Source organism: Morus notabilis, unplaced genomic scaffold, assembly GCF_000414095.1.
Source record: "Morus notabilis unplaced genomic scaffold, ASM41409v2 Scaffold783, whole genome shotgun sequence".
NCBI lineage: Eukaryota > Viridiplantae > Streptophyta > Magnoliopsida > Rosales > Moraceae > Morus > Morus notabilis.
Window position 1 is genome coordinate 581,519 of NW_010366150.1, and position 21,041 is coordinate 602,559.

Genomic DNA, 21,041 nt, shown 5'->3' on the forward strand with positions numbered 1-21,041 from the left:
CCCTAACTTTCCTTGTGCAGTTTCTCAAGATCATCCCCAGCTTGCTAGTCACAGGCTCGCCCGGGTGGAGACGGCCTTCAAGTATCCAGAGGATGAGAGCCATATTAATACCCTTTTGACGCGGAAGAACCTAGAACGTTTTTGCTTCCTATTATCCCTTCCTAACCCTGCCAACACTGACGCCGTCAAGGACTTTTTCCAGTTTACCGCCGGCGGTCAGTCAGCTCTCTCTCCTTTCTTTTTCTCTTCTTTCATTTTTACTATTTTCTTTACTTAGGCTTCAACTGCTATAGAGATGAAAACCCTTGGTCTACGCATCCCCAGAGATAAGAGGCGTTCCAAGAAGCAACCTCGTGGGCCGCGAGCGAAGCTGCTGGCACTGATGTCTCATCGATAAAGCCCGCCGAGGCCAAGGCCTTGGCACAGAAAACGCCAAGACCAAAGAGGTCCCGACAGGAGGAGACCCCTGCAGTACCCGAGCCTACGCCAGTAATTGATGTTACTGAAGCTGAAGCTTCTGACGCCCCTTCAGAGCCAGGGCGTCTACTGCTCCCCGGGCAGAGGGTGCTGGAACTAAATTTCGTTGTGATCGATGTCTCCTGGGCACAGATTGATGCAGCGCTGAACATGCCTCCGCGCTTCTCTGCCCTCTTTCAGGCTATGTATGAGTCCTTCTTCGAGGAGAACTGGGAGAGTGCTTCTCGCCTTCCTTTGGTTGAGCGTGCTCGTCAACAAATCTCCTCCACTATCCATGTAAGTCCCCTTTTTGTTGGTGGGTTATACCTGCGTATACACGTGTATTTTTCTAACAACTTCCCCACTTTTGGCAGTCCCTCTCTTTTTCCATCCTTAATTATCTTGAGATGGTCACGATTGATGAGAAGAGTAGGAAGATGGATCATCTTGAGGGGCGACTGAAAGATCTCCTCAAGAAGGCGAGGGATGATAAGGCTAAAGTTTCTGAGAAGCTCGCCCTTGTTGTTAAGGAGCTTGAGGTGGCGAAGGCTAGCCTGGAGACAGCTCAGAAGGAGGTTGCTTCTGTTCGTCAAGAGGCTGCTAACGCCGAAGAAGCCCTTCGCAAGAAGGGATATAATCTTGATAAGCAGGAGGGCTATGAGATCAGTAAACTTGTAGGCTATATAGCTTGATTATACATCTAAGATCAGACCATAACGGCCCTATATATACAAAAAACACAGCAATACAAAAATTAATAGGCGTTTGACACTAAGGGGACTTGAATTTATTGAGTACAGCTGGCAATCATCTGTTGGTTAGTTTCCATCAAGGAATAAGTTGATGATCATCATAGAGTGAAAATCTATTTATCATGCATCAAAGCATAAACTATGTAACCAAAAAAAAAAAATTTATTGTCAACCAAATTGTTCCGAAAATCTAGAGAGTTTCTCATGTAAATACTAACCTCGATTGAGAATTGCAGAAAAAGATCAAAGTCCAAAATCACCCCTACTCTCTTTCCACACATTTGTTAAGAAAGCACAAAAAAAGCATAAGACAGAAACTACAAGAAACTCGCTTCATATTGCAACAACTATTTAAAAGCAATATCATAAGCAATCAGATTTACAGAAACTACGAATTGGGAAATCAGTAACATAAAAAATTAACAAAAATTTCCTTCAAAATCACAAGCAATCAGATCTACGGATTGGGAGAAAATATGCACAAATGATCCGAAAATCAGAAAAAATTACTAGCTAAACACCTGGAGGAGGGCCATACGTCGGTAGATTTGGGGGAAGAGGGCCGGATATTCGCCGATCAAGAAAACACCTGCCACAGTTGGACGATCAGATCAGACGAGGAGAGGAGATGCAGAAATCAGATCAGGCGAGGTGGTGTTAGAAAATAGGTCTCAGATCAGGAGAAGAACTGAAAATGGGTGGTCTTAATTTTGTTTTTTAGAAAATGGGTCTCCAAACGTAATCCTCAGAACGTTTTTTGTTTTTTCCCTATAACTGGAACCAATGGAGCAAAAACTGAAACAGAAATCCGCCATTAAAACACAACGTAGAATGAAACGAAGAGAATTATGAAATTTCTAATTAGGTATAAATCGAAATCCTGAATCTTTGGGGGCGAACCTGTTCGCGAGAAGGAGATGCAAAGGGGAAGCAGAGGCAAGAAGGCATAGGACTGCTCGTACTCGTAGCCGCACTGCGCGATCCGGAGGAAGTAGACGCTGTCCCGGACGATGCTGGACTCGATTGCGGACGCCAAGGGAGGCCAAAGAAGGCGCTGCTCTTGAGGCGGCGATGAGGTGGTGTTGGAAAGGCAATTGGGGTTGAGCGGCGCGGAGGTGTCATAGGGGCTGAGGAGGCTCATTAAGGAACAAAAAAGCCCGTCCAAGAAAACAGAAAAAATAAAAGGATCTTCGACAGAATAGGGGAAGAGGGAATTTAGGGCTTTTTTTGTGCCTTGTTCGTATGGGAATTAGAAAGCTTAGTATAAACAAACCAAAAAATACAAAAGGGGGCAAAATGAGCGAGCGGGCACCATGAGATTTGGGGGAAAAATTTTCATAAATGGAGAACAGACAGAAATAGAGAAATGCGAACCTCTTTCGGTAACCGAGCTTGGCGTAGGAAGAGCGCTTGACGTGCCTTCGATCTTCCCTCCACTACCCAGTCTTCACAAAATCAGGTATCGATCTTCCTTCCACGAACCTAAGAATGCACGGAGAAATCTGGGAATTTGGGGGAAAGAGAGGATCGAGTGAGGTTTTCTTCTTCCTTGGCTGGGTAAATGCCTCTTCGACAGAATAGGGGGAGTGAGAATTTCGGGCTTTTTTCTGTTCCTTTGTTCGTCTGTGTGACTTAGCAACACTCTGGCACATGAGCGGGAAACGTACAATTTCAAGGAAAAAATTTTCACTCCCCGCCCAATTTTACTTCTAATGTGTGTGTTTACATATATTTAATTATATTTAAAAAAACCGTTCAAATTTCATGATATTTTTAGAGAGATATATATATATATATATGATAAGTATTTTAAAACCCTATTACATAGAACGTAATATGACGTTTTTTCAAAAACGTTATAACTAACTCTTATAAAAGGACTACTCTGTTGTAGTGTGTACTAGTGTAGATTATATATACATGAAATTCACTTTTAAAGTTATAATCACTTAAATAAATAAATAGCATCTAATACGTAGTTTACTCAGTTACACTTCAATACAAGGAAGTAAAGCACGTTTCAATTTAATGCTCTCTAGAAAATCGTTTTCCTCAATTAACTTTGATGTTCAAGTCTATTTACCCACATCATAAGTGGACGCTTCTAAGTTTTATAATGAAAGAATTTTATGTAAAAAAAGAAAAAAGAATCCTTAAATTTTAGTAACCAAGAGCATGACTAAAGTCGAGCAAGTATTTTAATATAAGATAAACGTGTTTAAGTTAGCTAAGTAGTTCTGAAAAGTCGGGTCGTTACAGTTTTAGATTCGCGGATTTCACGGCTTTAAAAGTGCTCAATATGCAATCCAATCCAAAACCTTCAGATTGGGAAAATCTCAATCCATGTCCAATCTAAAACTTCTTTCAATCCAATTCAAGATTTCAGATTAGATTGGATTTCACAGGTCAATTGGATTGATGGATTCTATGAACACTCATAATTTGTATTACTATTGTTTTAAGCAAGTTATGAGCGCGTTCGCACGCTAATAATCTATATACCTTTTTGCTCGAAATGTCACCCCTTTTTCTTTTTCTTTTTCCCTCAGGTCATTCTTTCTATTTTTTGTGTTTTTACATTAAAACTTATTTATTTCATCATTTTAGTTCTTTTTTTTACTCATTTTTTTTATTTTTTCCCTAAAATTTTATTTTTTTTATTTGGGTTCTTATTGCCATAAAATTTATTTAATTTTTCATTTTAGTCATTCTTTGACTTTTTTTTTATTCTTCTCCTGAGATTTTATTTTATTTTATTTTTTTGTTTTGGTTCTTTTTGCTCTAAAACTTATTTATTTCATCATTTTGATCCTCATTTTGACTTTTTTTTCTTTTTTACTTTTTCCCTAAAACTTTACCTTTTTTTTTTCATTTTTGTTCGTAAAACTTATTTATTTCTTTATTTTGGTCATTTTTTGACTCCCTTTTTTTTAACTTTTATCTTGAAACTTTATTTTATTTTTTTAATTTTGGTCCCTTTTACTCTAAAACTTATTTATTTCTTCATTTTAGTCCTTTTTTGTCTTTTTTTTTGCCTTCAAAACTTTATTTTTTTTTTCTTTTTTTCTTTTTGAGATTTTGTATTTAAATTATATATGCTTTTAATAATAACAGTAATTAAAACTTAACACACGAATTATTCCTCATGTCATTACATGTGGGACGCATGTCGAATTGAACTAATGAAAAAAAACTAATATATGCATCACCATCATGACACCCCACTTCTATTTGGGAAAACACAAATTGTGCTTTAATAGAAGAGAAAACAAGGGAAATACCCCTCAAATATTTCTAACCTCAAAAGATTAGTTCATTGGTTTCTACCCTTTTTACAATTAAAATAATGAAGAATAGTTAAACTAAACATTTTTAAAATTCCAAAGTTACCCTTAATGGTCCATTAGCAAATTATAAGATATGCTGACGGTCTCCCGTTGCCAGGTTACGATCCATAACTTGACAGATTACACCGGCCACCGGTAGGTCTCTGGCCATAACCTAATTGATTACCCCGGCCACCGGCGGGGTCTCCTGCTATAACCTGACAAGTTATGATCCATAACCATATTACACCAGTCACCGGTGAGTCTTCGGCCAAAACCTGACAGATTCCACCGTCCACTGACCTGCAGTCACCGGCGTTAGTCATAGTATGATCCATCAGGTTATGATTCATAATCTGTGAGTATTTTAGTCTTTTCAATTTGTGATGAAAATATCTCATATAAATAAAAGGGTAGAGTTTTTTAAAAGGGTAAAATTAAGAGGTTTGGTGATATGAGATAAAACATGTAATTCTCTCATAATAGAAACATGTGGTCGTGGACCTTGAAAGCTTCTAGCCACAAAAATTATAGAAGAAATGGAGAATTTATCCTTAAAAGTGCATGAGTATGGACTTTTACCCCATACTCTTGATAAATACCCTTTTATTAGTGTAATTATTTGACTAAAAAAATTATGAATCAAGAGTAAAAGATAAAAATTCTGATATATGTACTTTTAAAGAGTATTTGTCAAGATTATCCAAAATTATACTCTCAAGTTCTACGGGCCCACAATAGGTAAATGGTCTCGAGTATTTGGCAGCTTAAAATAAAAAAAAAATGATAGAAATTGCACACTTGATCATAATTATTGTTTGAGCTATTTTTTTATAGTACTAAGAGAATAAAATATGTAATATGTAACATTGGTTGTGTTTGGAGTTGTTTTTGTTTTTATTTTTTACGTTTTTTGAGAAAGAAAATGTAACGTCCCAATTTTTGGGCTTAAACTTTTGTATGAAGGAATTGTAAGAGAAACGATAAAGGAGCTCAGGGATTAAATTGCAAGGCTTTGGAGTAAGATTGTAAGAATTTTCATATTTAGATACTAGATTGCAATATTAGAAAAAAAAAAATTAAAAAAAGGGACCAGCTGCCCTTTCACGTGGCATGGCTCGAACTTCAGCCAAACCACCAATTTTTTTCTTCTTTAGCCACGTTGAGAGGCAAGCGCATTATAGGAAGAGAAAAAAATTTCACTTATCTATCTCATTCTCTCTCTCAACTCTCTTCCACATCTCTCTTCTTTTCTCTCTCTCTGCGTTTTTCTCTTTTTGATTCATTCTTCTTCTTCCACAAAGGACTGCAACAACTTATTGAATTAATGTATTGATTGGAGCTAGGGTTTAAGGTAAGAGTTTTCTCCCTTGTTCCTTTAAATCTGAAAATTGGTTGTTTTGTGGCTTGATTGTTTGGGTTTCATGTTAAATGCTGACTATTTTTTTGGAATCATAAGCCTTAATTTTTTCCTTCTTAAAGTTAAGTTAAAGTTTCCTTAGAGACATATTAGTCTGAATTTTCTTTGAAAGATTTTTGGGTTATGTGGATTTTGGTTATGTTCATAGCATTTTTTAGGTTAAGTGAGTAAGGATGAATCTTGGTGCTAATAGTATGGTGTTAGGACCGAAAATCATCAAAATATTGATGTGTAAAAATAAGAGTTTAGGCTGGACAGAAATGGAGAATTTTATATGTTGAGGTTATATGCAAAATCATAAGATTAGAGGATCACGTAAGTGGCTGTCAAAGAAGAACTGAAAACTATTATTTCACAGGTAGATTCTGGTCTTCATGTTTGTAGATCTATGAAATAGACATCCTAAGCTGCGTATAGTTGTAAGAATCACCTCAAACGGACAACTATAGCTGAAGTTATGCATTTTTAAAGTTGAACACGATTTCTGGAAATTCTGTAAGAAAATCAGCACGTTTTGATCTGGTGTGACATGTTTTTGGAGGCCTTAGTTAACCCAAAACCAATCTTATGACAGCTCTTTGAAAAGCCTTAGATGTCTACTTCGATTAGGCACTGATTTTGTAATTTTTGAGACTACATAGAATATTTTGTGAATATTCTTGTAGCAGTCGTCAAAGCTGTCATTTCCTGAAATTCATAAAATAAAGAACTGAGGCTCCTACTATTTGAAACAGGATTGCTGCACCTAAACCACCTATGCTACTATTTAGAACACATTATTAGTGATGTGTGAGAGTTGAAATAACCTCCTGTGGAGTTTTGTAGTCCGAGTTGTGCGCATAGGAAGTTTCGTGTAAAAACTTTCTAAAAGTTGTTAAAAACAGAAAAACAAAAATTTTGATTTCTTGTGAGCTATTTTTTAGGTATATAGAGAGATCAGACTTAGGTATATCATAGCTTGTTGAAAAAATATACATGTTTACTTTGTTTAGAGTTGAGTTTAGAATTTTTACAGATATAGAAAATATTTTATGAATTTTCCCGTCAGGATCGATGAATCTGCCAATTTACAGTTTTCAGGGGAATATGATTATGAGTTAGAAATTGATTTATGACTGAGCTATTGTGCTTTAATAATGATGGCCAATTTGTTTATTTTGGACAGCAGAAAGGAAAACAAATAAGGGAAGCGAAGAGAGCTAAACCCGGATTTTGCTAAGCAACTCATGTAAGTAGAGAATGATTTCTCTACAGTACTTGTAAACTTTGTTTGATAAACTTTCTATAGAATGTCTAGTATGTTATTATGTGAATTTTTGTGACATTGTCAATGTGTTTGTTTTGTGAAGGCATGCTTGTGCTAGTATATTATACATAGATTAGAACAACATGCTGATTGTTAAATTGCTTGTGATTGAGCACATGATAGTATGCATGATAGGCCGGTACTGCCAAGTCCTTAAAGGACTCCTATTATGATATGGTGATTGATGAAATTGTGATTGAGCCACAAAAGTCCCTCGAGCCAGGTGGGTGATGATAGATATTATATTGTGATTGTTGGGCCTCTTTTGGCACGGGCCTGTCGACGTGGAGGGTGCAAAACTCATGGCCTCATTCGGTTGGTCCACGTTATATGTACGTCGGCCGTACCCTGTCAGTATGTCGGTCGACAGAGGCTAATGAGCTTCTAAGTATGATTTTTAACGTCGAAGATGGCCGAAGTGACGACGTTGGCCCCGACTGGGTTAGGCTAAACACGAATGACCCCAAGGACAATGGTATCTAAGGGCAACATTCGTTGCAATTCCGGCTCCGAGATAGTGAAGAGTTTTCGATGAAGACTTATAGTGAGCATATGGTGTGGGAGAAGAATGTAACCGGTTTATGGAGGAAGTTCCTAAGCATGTAATTGAGTTATATCTATTTGTTTGTGAATAGAATGATTTCGATGGACGTAGTATGTTGGATGGGATAAGGCTCAATTTTAGAAATATTAGGTTATGGCTGAGGTGTTTTCACCACATCTAATGGGGAGAACACCTAGAAACTTATTCTAGAGGGACTCCGCCGAAATTTATGGAGATTAAAGTTCTTCGTTGGGCATTCTGATAACCAAAAACCAAGAGGTGAATAACCGGCTAAGAGGAGAATTTCTGAGCTTATTGTCTTATGTATTTCAGAGACTCCTCAAAGCTTTTAGATGTGTGATAAGCCATATTCACATGTTTGTGAAAACCAGTTGTAGGACCGCGACAAACGTGGTACGTCGGTTGGTAGAAGTGAACTTTGGGTGTTGTAAGCCATGATTGGGTATTCTTAGAGGTTATCCAAAGCTTTAACCATTGCCAATGGGGAGAACGCCTAGAAACACATTCTAAAGGAACTCCGCCGGAAGTTATGGAGCTCTCCGATGAGTATTTCGGTAAGTGAAAATTCGAGAATTGTAACTAGCAAAAAGAGGAGGTTTTAGGCTTGTATTTAGGTTGTTGATGTTGAGTTTTGATGTGTGTTTAGCTTGGGGAAGAACGCCCGAGCATTACTTGCTTAGAGGATCTCTGCTAGAAACCATGAGAAGAGAAGAGTTTCTCTTAAGTGGGAGAGCTATGCTTGGCTTGCTCTCTGGTTTTTAGAGTGTAGAGGTGTGGTATTTATAGGCAAGCATGGGGGCACCAAGATGAGGAAAATGTCCCTCCAAGAGTGTTTGAATTCTTGGCAAAAATCTCTCCACAAGCCTACGTTGGTAAAGCGTTTCCAACATGGTTTAATGGTGGCTTTTGTCAATCGCAGGGGAGGGTTTACCAAAGAGATGAAGGACTGGGTTATTATGCAGCTAATGGAGCTAGTTGGGCATTTTCAACGTGGTTCAGGCCAAAAGCGAGTCTGACACTTGCCTCTGTTAAGCATCCAATGAAGGCTGTGGGTCATTTTCGGGCAAGGTCAGGGAGAACAACCAAGAGACTAAGTATTTGTCTCTTTTATTTGTGTATACGTAGCCCCTTTTTTTATAAAATTTAGGGGGAAAGGAGGAGTTGACTCCTAGAAAGGTGGGAATAAGTAAGTAAAAAAAATTGGAATTGAAAAAAAGTTATTTTGTCTATTAACGAGTGAGTGTAATAAATGAGCCAATAGGCTTTGAAAAAGAGTTATTTTTTCTATTAATGATCAGTGTCTAAAGAATTACTTGGAGAGGGTGAACCAGGTTGAAGAGCTCATTCTCGATGACCCCGTTTACCAGCCATGAGTAGTTGGCTCACATTTTTTGTACCATATCTTCTTTTTCTGTTTTCTTTGCTTCTTTTTACATTTTTTTTTAGAGAATGATATCAGGAAGCTCAAGCTGTGCTCATATGTGGAATGTTCTTCATCCAGGTGTCTTCTTTCTCTATATTTCCATATTTTTTTGACATTGAGGACATTGTCTGATTTTGGTTGGGGGTGGTGAGCATATTCACGCATAAGAGTGATTTTTGTCATGTTAATATTTGGGTGAGAATTTTTGCGAAGTTATCTGAGTATGATTCAAAATGTTTGGTTTAGGTCAATTTTCGCTGTCTTGGTTACTAAGAAATGACTTCCAGAGTTTCTTTTTACACGTGCTAAACCTTGTGGAAAGATGGATGTTAATGCATGTCAACTGAGAAAATTCCCAAGTTTAAGTGCTTGATTTTTGGTGAGTAGAGTAAACGACTTTTGAACCTTCATTGATCTTTTGAGCTGGTAAAATCACTGTTAGAACATCATTACATGGTTAGTGGTATGCTTGGTGCATATGCTTGAGGGATGGATTTTGGGTTAGATAGGAATGATCTTATGTAATAGAGCCTCATTTCTTATCCTTCCATTTTAAAAAAAAAAAAAAAAAAAACTGAGCAAGAGCAATATTTCACAGATCCTCTAGTTTGGTCGTAATCACATTCGATGCTATATAGCTGTTTGTCAAAAGAACACCTTTCTACATTCACTTAATTATTGTAGGTTGTCTCTTGCCAAAAAAAAAAGAAAAAAGAAAATTATTTTCCTATGCATTTTTTTGGCTCTTTGTTCGTTTTTGTAAATTTCTGTTTGACCCGAATGAAATCCCAAAAGTTAGTTTGTGGTAAGAATGGTGGAATGTTCTAGTAGTTGATTAGCCTATCCTTTGGTCAATGTTCGTTTGACTGTTTGTCTTAAATTTTACCTTCCTCACACTGAGCGTTGATTGTTTCATTTCCAACTCCATAAGAGAAAACCTTTGCACTCACATATGAGCACAGCCCGAGCTTCCTGATATGATTCTTCAAAAACACATATAAAAAAATGTAAAAAGAAGCAAAGAAAAATAGAAAATGAAAATATGGTACAGAAGATGTGAGTAAACTACTCAGGGCTGGTAAACGGGGTCGTCGAAAATGATCTCTTCAACCTGGTTCACCCGCTCTAAGTAATTCTTTAGACGCTGACCATTTACTTTGAAGATTCTCCCATTGGTCGGGTCCTCAACCTCGACAGCAACATTAGGAAAAACACGTTTCACTACGAATGGGCCAGTCCACCGCGACCTCAACTTACCGAGATGGAGATGCAAACGGGAATCATAGAGATGAACCCGTTGACTCGGCTCAAAATTCTTCCTCGGGATCTGCTTGTCATGAGCCGCTTTCATTTTTACCTTGATCTTGAAATTGTGCTCTTTCAGCTTGTCGATCAATTGTTGTTCTTGCAATGCATCGAGTTTAGACGAGATGATGATTGGGAATGTGCCTTCATCTCCCAAGAACGCATGTTTTAAGCCCTCAGGTAGTTGGGCTAGCTTGACTTTTTGGGCCTCCTTGGTGGATGATTTCAGTTTTTCGCCTTTTGTTGGGAGCTCCTCAAAACATGGTGGCCCAAACTTGGTTCCTCTATCCTGTGAGTTGTTAAAAATTGCAGACAAGTAAGCCAACTCAGTAGAACCGGAATTTTCAGAATCAGAATTTTGGAGGAGGTTTTCAAGATCTTCAGAGTTGCTTTGCAGTTGAACCTCCTCCTCGACAAGTGTGTCAATTATGAATGTTTGCTGACACTCATCATCATCACGTGGTTGCTTTTGAATATGAAAAATATTCACCTCAAGGGTCATATTCCCGAAAGATATCTTCATGAGACCATTCCTACAATTGATAAGTGCGTTTGTTGTGGCAAGGAAAGGTCTTCCTAGAATGATGGGAATGGATGACTCCATATTCACCACGGATTGTGTATCCAAGATAAGAAAGTCCACGGGGTAATAAAACTTGTCGACTTGCAACAGAACGTCTTCCACTATTCCCCGTGGTCTCTTAATGGATCTATTGGCCAATTGCCAGCTTTCACTTCAAGAGGCGCAGCAATACGGAATTAGGCCAAAGTACATGCAACTCTACAAATCTAACTTAAAACAAACAATAAACGAGAACAATCACTCATGGACAAACAATTTTAGGCTACAAAACCAGTGGATAACTCTAATTTCTTAGAGTTATCACATGTGTATGTTAAAATGAGATTGTGTAATTGTAGCTCTACTTACTGAGCCTATAGCTCATTTAAGTTTGCTCTGTGCTGTAGGTAAAGGTAAGAACAAGGCAGAACATTAAGTAGGGGAGTTGTCTTTGTTGACCGAGGTACATATGGTCAGACCGAAGAAGCCGCACGCGTATTATTTTGGATTTGTAAATACATATGTTTTGAGGCTAAACTCATAAACCTTAGATGACTGTATAATTATAATTATGGCTAAAAAACCTAATAAGAATGGTGTATTAATGAAGTCTTATTTAAGCAAAAATTTTGAAACACCATAATTTCTGCATAAGTGAAAAGTGAAGGTTAGTTATTATGGCACATCCTTAGGATTAATAATAAGTAAGGCTTGAAAAGAGATGGTATAAGGGGTGTTACAGAAAAAATAAAAACGGGAGAGAAACGACTTTTGGCATAATTAAAGACAAAAAACAAAAATGAAAACGATTTTTTGGTTCAGTGTAAAATTGGAGAGAAATGAAAAATGACTTTTAGTCATTTTTCATTTTTTGTTTCTGTTTTCTCATCTCTCGAGCAGAGAGAGAGAGATTAATGGATTTTTTTACTGAAAACAATCTCTTGATAAAACTACTAAATGCATTTTCAAAAATAATTTCTGTCTGAGATTGAAAACGTTTTCATTTCCATTTTCATACAAAAAATAAAATCATTTAAGAACGAGTTCCAAACACACCCATTAATTTTAGTTATTGCTTCGTGTCACTATAAGTAGTGCTGGAACTTTGGATGGGCTGCCTGCGACAGCCCGAAAAATTTGATTTTGAGCCCGACGCCCGAACTCGCTAGTCTGATTTTTTTGGGCCGCCCACCAGAGCCCGAGAAGGCCCATGGACGGGCCGGGGGCTTGGTTTTGACTGCCCAAGCCCGGTCGGGCAGCCCGAGCCCGCCCGAGTGGTTTTTTAAATTTTTATAATATTGTATATATATTATCTATAATATATTATTATTTAGTAAGTGTATTTGTATATAAATAATTATTTAGTTATTTTGTGTTAAAATTATATAAAAATTGAGAGAGATTGAGAGAAATTGAGAGAGATTGAGAGAGTTTGGGTGAGAAAAATGTGCGGGGGATAATGGGTATTTATAGAGAAATTTTTAGGTTAAAAAATTGATTTTTTCCCCAAAATTCAGATTCAATGGTTACTTTCAATTTTCGGCAGGTTGGGTTCGGGCGGCACGGGCCGAAATTCGGGCAATGGTAAAAAAAAAAGAGCCATTGAGTCAGGCTTTCGGGCTTCGGGTTCGGGCAATTTGGGCCGGAGGGAAAAAATAAAAAAGATCCGGTGGTCAGCGGTTGATGGCATTCTTTCAGCAGCGGGCTTCGGCGATGTCGTCCAATTTCGGGCAACCCAAGCCCGAGCTCGAGCCCGAAAACTTGCTTGGACGTGTGACCTTATGGGCTTGCCTACCGAGCCTGAAAAATTCAGGTTTCGGATAAGCCTGTCGGCCCAAATTTTCAACACTAACTGTAAGAATTTTTTTAATAATATTTGTAGTTATTACAAGTTAATATTGTATATTCTACGATAATTATTGATAATTAAAATAGGAATTTATGATAATTATTAAAGTGACAATGGAAAAAAAAAGACCAACGCAATTTACAAAATTCTTAAAATTTTTGTGTTATAAAAAAAATCCTTAATTTTTGTTAAATTCCTGGTTGATATATAAGAAAGGAAAAAATTGTTACAAAGTGTGTTTTCTGTGTACATTGAGAGACGCGCAAGCTATTTCATTCCAAATAAATTTTGGAGCTAATATAATCTTGATTATTCATAACTTTTGGAATTCTTTGGACAGGTTTATTTTAAATATTTGACAATAGATAGATTAAATTTTTTTAAAAATCACATAAAAATTAAAAAATACATAAATTTAATTATTAAAAAAATTTAACCTATGGAATCTCTTTTATTTTGAAAAATAATGCAAAACTTTTAGAATTATAGAAAAATAATTTACTTACCTTTACCTCAATAAGAGCAAAAAAAAAAAAAAAAGTAATAAATCATAACGTGGCTTCACCAGATCGTGAATGGAAGCTTCTTCTCTCACCCAGCTGTTAGTTTGATAGTAGAAACAACGCAACACAACACAAACACAGACACAGAAGAAACTGAAATCGATCGAGAGCTCACGAACCCTAGAAAATCCCCAAATCAACTCTTACAATTTGGATTCCGATTCGAAAGTCGAATCTGGACTCTGATCGAATCGAGAACGAGCAACAATGGTGAAGAAGAGAGTACCGGACTGGCTCAACAGCTCCCTCTGGTCCTCAAATCCACCTCCCGACGACGATAGCCTCCAACGCTACGCCTCGAATTCCGCGACCACCGCCGCCATAACCGTGACCTCGACGTCGGAGCCCGCGAAGGTCGAGCCGCCGGTCCCCGTGGCTCCCCCCTCCGCCGCCGCGGAAAGAGCGCCTCCGGCGAAGCGCGAAACCGAAGATTCGCTCTCCGTCGAGGAGGAAAATGGTGCGTCCGGTGCGCCTTCTGCTGAGGACATCTCTCGTCATGCTCAGCTTCTGGCCGAGGTTCGAGTCTTTCGCTGGTTTTTCGATGTTGTTGTTTTGGTTTCTGTTTGTTGCTTGATAATTGGGGATTTTGTGTGTGTGTGTTCTTGTAGTTATCGAAGAAGGTGATAAACATGCGTGAGTTGAGGAGAATTGCTTCGCAGGGGATACCGGATGGGGCCGGGATTCGTTCCACGGTGTGGAAGGTGTGTATGGATTGTACATTTCTTGCTAATCTTTGATTGAACTTTGTTGACAAAATGTCGTGAAAAAGGAAAAGAGAAATTTGGCTTGGAATTTTTTTTGTTTAATGTTTTCTTGTTGATTTCTCATTTCACTTGTCAAGTGATTCTTTGATTGGAATTGGATTGTAGCAAGTTTTTCACTTTCTTTTTATTGTTGCAGCTCTTACTGGGTTATTTACCACCCGATCGTAGTCTTTGGCCGACTGAGTTGGCTAAGAAAAGATCCCAGTACAAGCATTTCAAAGACGACCTCTTGATGAATCCTGTAAGTCATGTTGACGATTTCGTTATTTGTTTGTTTGTTTGGTTTTCTTTGTACATTTTTGGTTGTTGTTGTTATGTTTTCAATCGTAATCTCCCTTTAGCGTGGGTTCTCAAGATCACGCTTAGAAATGAATGAATACTGGGCAATAGAACAACAGTATGGCCACCTTGGTGTTTTGAACTTAATACATATTTGAGTTGTCGAAAACTTTTAAGGCAACGGTCATTTTGAAACTCAGATGCTTTTTTTTTTGAAGTGTTGGTTACTGTATATTACATACACATATATATGTCTAATTGTATATATATGTACAAACATAAATATATATATTTTTCCCGGTGGATAACCTCTTTAATAAGTTATCCTTTAGTTTCTGTTACCTGTTTAGTTGATTGGTCGTTTTCTGGTGGGTTTTCATTTTTTATTGCTTTACAATGATAAATGCCTTTTTTTTACCGATCCATTTCATATCTTAGGAAGAAGTTGAAAATTTTTATTTTCAATTCTCCTCCAACTGTTTGAAATTGTAGACGTATCTTGCTTGCTGGCTTGTCAATTCATGCATGCAATAGTAGTAGAATTCTGATGTCAAGAAACAGTGCCAGTTAAAGATTGATAGAGTAGTGATCTACTGCTTTACGCCCTTCCAAAGCATTTGGGTTTCTTATTGTTTCTGTGGCTAGTTAGTCAGAAGTTGCAAGGAGGCTGGACAAATCCACTAGTTTCGACAATGACGACTCAAACTGTGAAGGACGTTGTTTGCTTTCAAGATCTGAAATAAGTCATGGGGAGCATCCTCTGAGCCTTGGAAAGACCAGCATTTGGAATCAGTTCTTTCAGGTAATATTTTAAGTTGACTTAATCAAGGTTTTGAAAAAGCAGAAATGGGAACTAAGGTATTTTTTCTAATTGAGGAGAGGCGTACGTCTCAAGGCGGATCGAGGCGTAAGCCTTGAATGTGAAAAAAAAAATCATAAAAATAAAGAACATCCATAAATAGGCAACAATAATCAAATCACCAACTTAGTTCATCAAGAAAACCATAAAATCACATTATAAGATAGTGCATAAAGTCTGAAAGCGAGAAATATGGTTGCTGGAATCAGCGGCGGAGTTTCTGCTTGCCGGAATCAGCCGCTGGTTGCTACAGTTGAAGAAGGAGAAGAGGCCTTCACGTTTCAGCCTTTGCTAGTTGCTAGGGTTTGTTTTAAGTTTTTAAGGTGTGTTATTTTTTATCTTAAATGGGCAGACAAGCAACTAATGAGTGGGGTTTGTTTAGAAAAAAAAAAAAACCCAACTTTTGATGTTTTTTCATCCGTCTGAACAAGTGAATCGGGGCTTGAGCCTCAAACGCCTCAAGGCGCAAGCATTAGGTGTGCATTTGAAACGTAGGCCTTCAATCGCAAAGAGGCCGCCTTAGTTCGAGGCGCGCCTCGATGCGTACGCCTTTTTAAACCATGGACTTAGTTTAGACTACGATTTAGAGGCATAATTAGATCTTTATCATCTTCTTTATTTGTAAAAAATGAGAGCATTTTGGCATATGCTTATAAGATATTTATGATCCCAATTAGTATTTTAGACTTTGTCTTGGTATGTAGTTTTTATTTATTTATTTAACTTTGGGTGGATCTCTTATCCATCCTCATCTTTTGCATATTTTTCAGTTGATTAATGAAATTTCTGTTTCCTATAAATTTTTTTATTTTATTTTATTTTATTTTTAAAAACCTAAAAGCCTTTGAATGTCTTAAAAGTTAAAAGACAAGGACTAACCTTTGAAAGCTATGGCATCTCTCTCTCTCTCATGGCACAATTGGAATAGTTTGTAAACCATTGCAAAATTTCTTGTTCTTGAAAAAAAAAAAGAAGCGTACAATAGTTGGTGATGGCGACAATATATACACACATACATAATATATGATGCACATTTTAATTGAATGAAACGTCAACAAACAAGACAAGCTTCCCCAGGCCTTGTCTATGGTAGAATCATGCATAGGAAAGTTTCCACACTTGCAGGTGCGTGGTCAACATTCTTGTTAAAATGTAATTTGAACTGTTGGATTGACAGGACACAGAAATCATAGAGCAGATTGACCGAGATGTGAAGCGCACTCACCCGGACATGCACTTTTTCTCTGGGGACTCTCAATTTGCTAAATCTAATCAGGTCCACCCTTCATTTTTAGCTTAACTATAATATCCACATGCTTTTATCATTATACGCTCAACCAAGTTTTCTGAGTTTGGTTTCTCCACTTTCAGGAAGCTTTAAAGAACATATTAATGGTATTTGCGAAGTTAAATCCAGGGATAAGATATGTTCAAGGGATGAATGAGATTTTGGCACCTTTATTCTATGTATTCAAAAATGATCCTGACGAGGAAAATATGGTAAGTACTAAGTACATGTCTTTGTTATTTTTATTTTTCTTTATTGCCGTTATTCTTTCATCCTTTCATCACTTGCTGAAGCCTCAATGTATCCAATTCATTTTACTGTTTCTGTTTGAACTAGAGTCTATTTTATGCATTAATTTGGATCTACATTTTTGCATGCATGCTTCCAGCAACAGTAGCTTGAGGTTAATTTGTTAGGATCCGTTAGTGGGGAGGGCATTAGTAGATTGTTAGTAGTGTTTAGAGGACAGTTAGTAGTATAAAAGGGAGGAATTAGTTGTTAGTAGGGATATGTCTGATTTGTGTGAATTGTTTGGGAATTGTTTTGGGCTTGGGAAACCAAGATCTGGGAGAGTTAGATAGTCTCTCGAACACTAACTCAATTAGGGTTTCCTAATTGTTCTATCAATGCTTTTTTCATCAATAATAATTCTTTTTCATTCAATTTCCTCTTGTTTAGATCAGGTTCCCAACATAATTCAACAATACAACTATTTTGATTCTCATTGTTTCTTTACGTGAATTTGAATTTCTCTCATGGCCTTCTCTTACGGGTGGCTCTTTGAAACTAGAAGCTTTCTGTTTTTTGGTACTTTTGAAGAAAAATTTTTCCCCATCAGATAAATTGGTATAATTGCTTCATGTTATGCCAAATCTCTAATGCAAGATTTTAAACATGGTGCACTATATAAAGGCCTGGGCGCATGGTTTTTGTGCTATACCTAAAACAGAGTATCCTATGTTCCATGGATGAAAGTTGCGAATTGTAGTAAAGAAAAATAAGAATTGAATGTATGATGTCGTACGATTGCTACTAATATCTCATTAAAAATGTACAACTGTAATGCTGTATGCTGTTGCTTTTTGTTTCTGGTTTTGATTGTGCTTATCATTTCCTAATTTTGTATAGGCTTGTGCTGAAGCGGACACATTCTTTTGTTTTGTCGAATTATTGAGTGGATTCCGTGACAATTTCTGTCAGCAACTTGACAATAGTGTTGTTGGAATTCGCTCCACAATTACAAAGTTATCTCAGCTTCTGAAGGAACATGATGAAGAACTATGGCGTCATCTTGAGGTCACAACCAAAGTAAGACATAACTTTTATTGATCAGAATACCTCACACCAAAGTTTTCTTTCTTACTAATTTGGCGGACTCTTGATTAAGGCATTACAGTATGGTCTAGAGCAACATTCCTAGATTATTCCTAGATTACTAATTTCACACTTAAGATGTATCTTTTCCTCACGTTTACTATAATCATGCTCAATTGGCATAAACTAGAGACTGAATTACATTTTTTGTTTGGGTTTGTGTTCGTCTGTTGAGCCTTTATTTCTAGGCTTATGTTGACCATTGGGGGCTGGAACTTCAAGTAGTTATGTTAGTATTAGTAATGGCTAAAAGATTTTAGGGTTTGATTAAAAATGTTGAATGATGCATGTTATATAATAATTTGATCCATTATCTATCTACTATGATAATTTTCTATGGTAATTTTCCTTGATTTGCAGTGTGTCCCCAAATTTAAAATTTTCTTTTCTACTGCCTAGTTGATATGGCCTACCCAAGCATTAGTACTAGTTTTCAAAAGTTGAGTTGTATGTGACTAATGCCCAGAATTGAAGTTGGTTTAGGGGATTTCTACAAATCCTACTGCAATTTCTTTTTCTTTTGAAGCAAATCCTATAAAAGCTAATTAGTTTAGTTTATTCTTTATTTATTTATTGTTTAATTTTATATCTCACACACACACACACACACTCCACGCAACCAACCACTTGAGTTAGCCTCAAGTGGAAAGCTAATTAGTTTAGCTGTTCAGTGAAATAGAACATAAGGTCTATCTTGTACGAAATACTTTCCTTCTCTTTCCAAGAGACACGGACTGGCATTCATTTTCCAATGTTATGTATTGTTTGTAGCTATTGAGGATTTTTTTTTTTTAAATGCTTACTGCTTTATGATTTATTTTACAGGTCAATCCTCAATTTTATGCATTTCGGTGGATCACCCTCCTCTTGACCCAGGAATTCAATTTTGCAGACAGCCTCCACATCTGGGACACCCTTTTAAGTGACCCTGAAGGTCCTCAGGTAGGATCTCTTTACCTCATGTTGACCACACTTTTTACTCTTTTTTTTTTTTTTTTTTCCATTAAAGCCTGCGGAGGAACTAGGAAGCACGGTTGAGGAAGGAAAAACAAACATATGCCAGATATAGCATAGTTACATCTGTCCTAGCAGCATTTAACCTTTTCTAGCCATTCTAATTTGAGTAATTTCTGTGTTCTTTCCAGTAAAATCATGAGAAATTTATGTTACCTTGTTAGGAGTAAGGGAAAGAAAAAATGAATTCCATGGTGAGGATACAAGTATAATATGGCATGGCCTAGATGTGGATGCAAAGCTCTTTCTTTGCTATTGACCATAAAAGTATCTCGTAAAGATTGGGTGTAAATTGACTTATTTCCAAATCTTTTTGGGTCATATATTAAATTTGATTATGAGTTTTGTTTTTGCCAAGATGGAGGGGTACCTATGGATTTTCTTTTCGGTGCAATTCCCTTCTTTGAGCTCTCTTCTCTTCTCTTGGAGGCAACAATTTTACTTGTCTATTTGTAGGAAACCCTTCTTCGAGTATGTTGTGCAATGTTGATTCTCATTCGGAGGCGACTATTAGCAGGCGATTTCACCTCTAATCTCAAACTGTTACAGAACTACCCACCAACGAATATCAGTCATCTTCTCTATGTTGCCAACAAGCTGCGAATACAAGCCCCTGCCTGACCTTAATGCAGTTAGACTATTTTTTTTTTCTTTTCTCATATTCTTAACTTTGTACGATTGTAAAGTAGTCCGTGTAAATGTTGTTCAAGGGTAAACGGTAAACACTTTCTTCCCCCCTCAAATTATTTGTTCCCCTGGGGCTTTGGATTTTTCAACTCCCCCGCTTCCCCCTTCTCCACCCCCACCCCAACCCCCCCTTTCCTCTCTCTCTCTCTGTTTTGTAAATGTAGCCTTTATTTTTTGTTTCTTCTTTTTTCTTTGACAACTATTTCACTTCTTATTTCTAGATTAATGAGTTGGTCTATAAAATGAGCTATCATTGGTATAAAACGCCCTTATTTTTGGCAGTTTTGGCGTAAATTGAGGAATTTTTGGTTTGGCACGTCAATACTAATTTTAGTTTTCTATATAGGTAAGTTGTGGAAGAGAAGACTTTTTGTGAAATTGTTGAGAGTTTAACTGAACCTATACCCTGTGGCATATTGGTTCCTAAATTTATTATTTTTGTTAACTTTGTCTGCGCCATAGATCTTTGAAATTTAACAATTATAAGTTTGTGCTTATCATGTATAACTCGAATCTTAACATAAAATAGTTACATTACGTGTAAAATGCCTCATTTATTGCCCAACACAAGGTTAGAGAGAATTTTTGAATTTAATCCTAACAACGTTGAGGAGCTAAGCCATCAATGTTAATAGTCTAAATACTGAGGTGAGAAGTAGAGCAAGAGTAGTCAATATTAGGCTAACACCTTGATACGAGTATTTAATTGAAAAGGTTTTTTTTTTTGGGTCTTTAACTCCAGCGTCTTATGGAAAAGGGTGGCGAAATAATGATTTAACGTTCTTAATTAAACTATATGAAGGATGTATAACTAAGTTCGTCGAACTCAAATCACCTATTTAATTTTTGGTGTCTCGTTTGATGTCTTAATAATCACACTAATATTTCAAAATCGCATGATACAATTTAAATGATTAGATACCATTTTAGATATTGAAATTGAAAAGGTGATTTGAATTCCTGAGACTTTTCTCATGGTTTTGAATTAAATTAACAGGCTCACGGCAGTTTAACCCTTTTTACCCCAAAAATAAGAGAGCATTTGACAACAGACATCGGTTCTAAAATTTAGTAATCAAACACACCAAATTTGCACTAAATATCAACTAGTTGGTCTAGCCGAGACCGGGGTCATGCTAATTGTAATCTTTTTCCTAAGACCCAATTTGATTCTCAGAATAATTAGAAATATGTGGGGAAATTAATGTTTTAAGTATAATAATGGACCTTAGGTATTACTATATTTTAT

The 21,041-nt window shown here is 36.9% G+C and overlaps 2 protein-coding genes across 2 annotated transcripts; one reads left to right on the top strand and one right to left on the bottom strand.

Annotated features, from left to right (window-relative positions):
- Positions 1-1,681: 1,681 nt before the first annotated feature.
- LOC21404477 lies at positions 1,682-2,859 on the bottom strand. The gene is made up of 2 exons (XM_010109503.2): positions 2,109-2,859; positions 1,682-1,797 (listed from the first exon to the last, which is right to left on the bottom strand). The coding sequence occupies exons 1-2, from the start codon at positions 2,347-2,349 to the stop codon at positions 1,718-1,720; spliced, it is 321 nt and encodes a 106-aa protein (XP_010107805.1). The 5' UTR covers positions 2,350-2,859; the 3' UTR covers positions 1,682-1,717.
- Positions 2,860-13,535: 10,676 nt separating this feature from the next.
- On the top strand, positions 13,536-19,949 carry LOC21404479 (TBC1 domain family member 13). Its single transcript, XM_010109505.2, has 9 exons — positions 13,536-14,043; positions 14,136-14,228; positions 14,428-14,532; positions 15,220-15,372; positions 16,607-16,705; positions 16,801-16,929; positions 17,846-18,025; positions 18,917-19,033; positions 19,562-19,949. Exons 1-9 carry the CDS (start codon positions 13,735-13,737, stop codon positions 19,724-19,726), a joined length of 1,350 nt encoding a protein of 449 aa, XP_010107807.1. The 5' UTR covers positions 13,536-13,734; the 3' UTR covers positions 19,727-19,949.
- Positions 19,950-21,041: the final 1,092 nt, after the last annotated feature.

What these genes read in the sequence shown, in the direction of transcription:
- LOC21404477 (XM_010109503.2), bottom strand. Translation starts at nt 2,349, where the DNA reads ATGAGCCTCCTCAGCCCCTATGACACCTCCGCGCCGCTCAACCCCAAT. An exon ending in CATCTCCTTCTCGCGAACAG is followed by an intron (nt 1,798 to 2,108) that starts GTTCGCCCCCAA and finishes CAACTGTGGCAG; the next exon opens with GTGTTTTCTTGATCGGCGAA.
- LOC21404479 (XM_010109505.2), top strand. Translation starts at nt 13,735, where the DNA reads ATGGTGAAGAAGAGAGTACCGGACTGGCTCAACAGCTCCCTCTGGTCC. An exon ending in AATTTGCTAAATCTAATCAG is followed by an intron (nt 16,706 to 16,800) that starts GTCCACCCTTCA and finishes CTCCACTTTCAG; the next exon opens with GAAGCTTTAAAGAACATATT. An exon ending in GTGACCCTGAAGGTCCTCAG is followed by an intron (nt 19,034 to 19,561) that starts GTAGGATCTCTT and finishes GTCTATTTGTAG; the next exon opens with GAAACCCTTCTTCGAGTATG.